The sequence below is a fragment of the Apaloderma vittatum genome, unplaced genomic scaffold, assembly GCF_000703405.1.
Source record: "Apaloderma vittatum isolate BGI_N311 unplaced genomic scaffold, ASM70340v1 scaffold25241, whole genome shotgun sequence".
In the NCBI taxonomy this organism is placed as follows: Eukaryota; Metazoa; Chordata; class Aves; order Trogoniformes; family Trogonidae; genus Apaloderma; species Apaloderma vittatum.
Window position 1 is genome coordinate 1 of NW_009697754.1, and position 4915 is coordinate 4915.

Consider the following 4915-nt stretch of genomic DNA (forward strand, 5'->3'; position numbering starts at 1 on the left):
TCTGCCTCCGCCACCTATTTCTGCACGGCGGAGGCTGGGAAAGAGGAGTGGATCCCCTACCAACGCGTGCCCCAAGGGCAGAAGGAGTTTTATTTCCGAAATAAGCAGGTACCGGGGTCAAGGGTGGGCAACCCTGGAGGTGTGAAATCCCTCCTGCAAGCTGAGTTGCTCCCCGCTTCATCTCTGGGGTCTGCATCTCCTGCCCTTCCCAAACCCGTACCACTGCAATGCTGGGCTGAGCTTTCTCCTTGCAAGCTGAGAAAAATCTGTTCAACCTGTTTATCTCTGTTGGGTCTCTCTGTCTGGCTCCAGCTGACCCTGGCAGGGGCTGGGCTGAGCTTTGCCACGTCCCCAAATGCTGAATGTCACCCGCACCCTGGGGAGAAACGGGCTTTCTGCCCAGTCCGGGACCGGCTGCTGGGCTTGTTCACGCTCTGATTTTTGTCTCTCCGGGATTAGTCCGACAGCTGCTTGCTGGGGAGCAGGAAGGTTTCCTGGTGAGCCAAGTTCCCCCTCCCCTGCTCGTTTCTGCCTCGTTTAAAACGACAACATTGAGTCAAGATTTGTTCTAGAAAAGCTCTCTAGGAAACGTAGTGGTAGTGGCTGGAGGTGCTTTGGGCAGCCTTAAATCACCTCCCAACCTTCTTATTTTTGTGTATGCCCTGTCTCACAGCGCGTTGCATCAAACAAGGAGACAGTTTTCCTATAAAGATGAACCCAGGAGCATAAATGATGAGGGTGAATGAGAAATAAATTATAAATAGATGGAAGTGATTGCCAGGTCCGCCTCAGATACGGCATCTCCTGTGTTTAGAGGGAGCAGGGAGAAGCAGAGAGACATTTTCCTCTAAGGTTTTTGTCACTTGTCACCTCGGGGGAAGGTCTTTAAATGTGCACGGCCAGCAGCATTTGTGACCTGAGGGGAGCAGAGGACATAGTCCCAAAGTAGCTCCAGGTCAGAGCTTCCTCCCCCTGCTCCTGGATGGAGCCCCCGAGCTGGGTTTTGGGGTGACATCCAGGTTTGCTCCTGGCAGCTGGGATGGGACGGGGGGTGTCTGGGCTCCAGAGGCTTGGCTGGGGGGGAAACTGGGCTCTCCCTCGCCTGCAAGCCCCGCTGCCTCCTCCCCAGAGCATCTCCGTCCGTCTGTGCTATCAGATTAAGGGAATTAAAAAAAACAAAAAAAGAGAAACGGTTCCAATAAATTCACTGCATCCCCCTGGGAGCCGCTGTGGTGTAGCTTCTCGCTTGCTTTTACGTTTTCTGCAATTCAGGGGAAGCTCTGTCGGGATCGAGCGCTGCGGTTTCAGAGGGATGAGCATGGGTGGACGTTGAGGGGGGAGGATCTGGCCCCAGACTTGCGGGTTGGAGGAGCTGGGTTAACCGGGGAAGGGGCAACTCTCACTCCCAGGTTCATCAGAGAGCAGAGGAATGCGTGCGAGCGCTCCGGCTCTTCGAGGACATTGGCAGCGGTAAATCTGTCCCGAACGTCCTTCACCAGGACTTCGATCTCTCTGTGCTGAAGGTACCTGGGTCTGCCTGTGCTGAAGGAGCAGCCAGGGAGATCGTTTGGCTGATGAGGGGGTCCAGGTGCCCTTTGCTGGCAGGATCAGTCCTCATTGCATGAGACTTTTCCTCCTGGGACAAGCAGGGTCTGTGCAGAGCCACAGCCTTCCACGTCTCGGCTTCCTGGGGCCTCCCTTCTCCTCCCCAGTGCGTGCTGGGGAAGCCAGCGGTGAAAATGGGAGGTGGTGTCCCTTGCAGAAGGCAGAGCAGTGGGGCTTTGCTGATCTGATCTTTTTCCTTCCCTAATTAGTGACCTTCTGCAGCGAGGTTTGGGCGCAGGCTCCTCAGACTTCTCCTTTTCACAGGACAACCTCGACCTCACCGAAGTCGCCGTCATGGGCCATTCCTTTGGCGGGATCACAGCAGTCCTGGCCCTGATGAAAGAGCCCAAGTTCAGGTAAGCTGCAGCAGGGATGAGGAGCTGCAGGAAGCTCCGGGCACACGGGGCTCATCCCGGTGGGCAGGGATGCTGTGTCACGGGTGGCAGTGCCGGGCATCCATCCTGCTGCAGGTGCGCGGTGGCTCTGGACGCCTGGATGTTCCCCCTGGAGAATGTGCTGTACCCGGAGGTGCCCAAGCCCGTGCTCTTCATCAACTCCGAGAACTTCCAGACACCGGAAAGCATTGCCAAAATGAAGAGGCTGAGCTCCAGAAACAGCCAGACGAAGATTATAACCATCCTGTGAGTCAGGGGCTGGGGGCACCTCCCCACCGGTACCCTCCTGGGAGCACCTCAAGCTGTGTCCCAGCAGCAGGACTTCTCCCCAGCTCCCACTGAAGCATATCCCTTCTCTGTCCCAGGGGATCAGTGCACCAGAGCCAGACCGACTTTGCCTTTCTCACCGGGAAGCTCATCAGCCGCATCTTGGGTGCGAGAGGATCCCTCGACCCCTACAAGTGTCTGGACATCACCAGCCGGGCGGCTCTGGCTTTCCTGCAAAGGCACCTCAGTATGGCGCGGGGTGGAGGGCGCAGTGGCCGGGGGCTCGGGAGGGCACGAGAGCTTCCCCTGCTCACAGGGGGCTGCGAGGCAGCCGCTGCCTCCCTGGGGCTTGGATTTGGTGCTTCCCATCCCCTTGCACAAAGCCAAGGGACTCGGTGGCTGCTCCTCCTTTACGCCAGGCTGATAATCGCCATCCTAACCCCGTCAACTGTCTCTGCCCCGTGCAGACCTGGAAGAGGAGTTCAGCCAGTGGGACAACCTCCTCGAAGGCATCGGAGATTCGGTTGTTCCCGAAGCACCGTTCTGCCGCTCCAACCTGTAGCCTGCTCCGAGGGCGCTGATGGGAACTGGGTACCATTAAAGCAGCTGCTTCTTGTCCAGAAGGAGCCATGGAGGAGCCAACAAGTGGAGGAGGACCCGTGCGGTGAGCAGGACCTGGGGACGATGCTCTCAGGACAGACTGGGGTGCTCAGTGAGCGTGCCGGGAGAGCCCACCCTGCTCAAGCGCTGCTTGCTGCTGCGGCTGCCTGCAGTGAGGGAATAAAATCCCTGGGGACAAGACCGAGTTGGCTGTCACTTGGCCTTGAGGTGACACATTTCTTGCATTCCCTGGGGGATAGGTGGGCATCAATCCCTCGCTGGGCCTGGCTGGCTCTGCTGCAGCTGTGGCACATCTGGCAGGAGCAGGCAACACGGTTGTTCGCTGCAGGTCAAGGGCAGAACCAGCGCAAAGAGATGCAGCCCCAGGGCTCCAGGCAGGAGAGTAATGAATATCTTACTGTCCTCCTGAAAAGCTGGCCGAATCGCTGACTCCACGCCTAAAATCTGGGGTGGGGGAAAGAAAGAAGATGGTTTTAAAGAGGGGTTTGGCTGGAAGTGTCTCCGAGCAGCCCAGCAGCACAGGGATGTGAGATGGGGACAGATCAGCCCTGTGGATGGGAGGAAAGCAGCCCAGCCTGATTTTGCAGCAGGAAGAGCAATGCTGGAGCGAACAGGCACACAGGGATGGTGGGAATAAAGCCCCTTGGAAGCCTCTCCAGCACCTTCTTGGGTAACACCAGATACCTTAGAGCAAGGGGTGCTTTTTAAGAGGAAGGGTCTGATCCTCAGCAATCCCGAAGCAGGGCTGAAGCCTGAGGATCTTCATGGATTTACCCCACTGGAGACCCTCGCCAGGCTCCTTGCTGGCAGCGTGATGCCGGACACGCCAGCTTGGCAGCTGCGGGGAAGGGCCGGGCCCTGGGCACACCATCTGCTCCTGCATTGTCGCCGCCGGCGCGGTGTCCCAGCTGGGGGGACGGCAGCAGCAGCCCCGGCTTTGATTCCCCTCCTGCCATCACAGAGAGAAGCTGCGGCAGACGACAGTGCCCGGGGCTGCACGGAGGGAGGGTTTCCCGGGGGTGCCGAGGCCAGAGGAGAAGGGGGTTTGGGTGGCGTGTGTGGCTCCTCACCTGGTGACGGTGGGTGACGTGGGTGACATGGGTGCCAGCAAAGCCCTTCTCTCAGGGGAAGAAGGGGGAGTGGAAAAGCACCCGCTCATTCCTCTGGTACCTGAGTTGTTTGTGTCACCGTGATGGCCACATCCTCGCCTCCCTGGTGACCCCTCGCAGTTGAGGGCAAGTCCTGGGGCTGAGGATGCTCCAGGATGGCCCCAGGGGACAAGCACGACAGAGAGGACGACAGAGAGCACATCTTTCAGCATCTCCTCCACTCTCCACTGACACAAAGGACTGATGTGAGCAGGACCACAAGACCCTGGTGCTTTTGAAGCTTCCAGATTATTATTTTTTAATTATTGTTTTAACACCTAAACCAGCCTTTCTAGCCATGGGAGGAGGCTGGGGTGTGACAACCCGGAGAGCCTCAGGATCATTCTGCTGAGATGCTGAGGGTGGGTGGGGAACATTCAAGGTTGGTGAATCGTGCGGGTGAGCAGAGCCCGTCAGGGCCCGTTTTAACAGTGAGAGACAGTGACTGGTGCAGAAATCAAATCCCATTTTCCTCCCTGAATTAGCACGGCTGGGGATCTGCGCTGGCAGCTACCGAGGAGCAGCCCGGCCGTGGCTCCAGAACAGCACAGCTGAGGCAGGTTATAAATTCTGCAAGACTCTTATGTAAAGGCTTCCGAGAAGGGGGTGGCAGAAAGACTGTGCTCACAGGGTGACTGTGACATTTGTTAACCCTTCGGTTCGCAGAACGCTGCTTATCCCTATCCCCCGTGGCCGTGGGGCGGGGGGAGCAGGGAAGAGAGCCTTCTGCCTGCCCCTCCATCCCTTTGCTTCCTGCTCCAGGGCTGGCTTCTGCACCGGGGACCAGGTTTCCAATTGTCCGTGCCGCTGGAGGAAAATGCTGCCAGAAGGAAGAGAAGGGTTTAAATCAGTCTCGGGGTCACTTGGGCAGGGCAGACA

The 4915-nt window shown here is 57.9% G+C and overlaps 1 protein-coding gene across 1 annotated transcript; it reads left to right on the top strand.

Moving 5' to 3' along the window:
• Window positions 1-3: 3 nt before the first annotated feature.
• Window positions 4-2829, top strand: PAFAH2 (platelet-activating factor acetylhydrolase 2, 40kDa; the record flags this gene model as incomplete). The annotated part of the gene is made up of 6 exons (XM_009877770.1): window positions 4-108; window positions 1410-1523; window positions 1870-1961; window positions 2076-2246; window positions 2366-2514; window positions 2735-2829. Coding segments are annotated over 6 exons (726 nt in total), but the record flags the coding sequence as incomplete, so codon positions are not given.
• Window positions 2830-4915: the final 2086 nt, after the last annotated feature.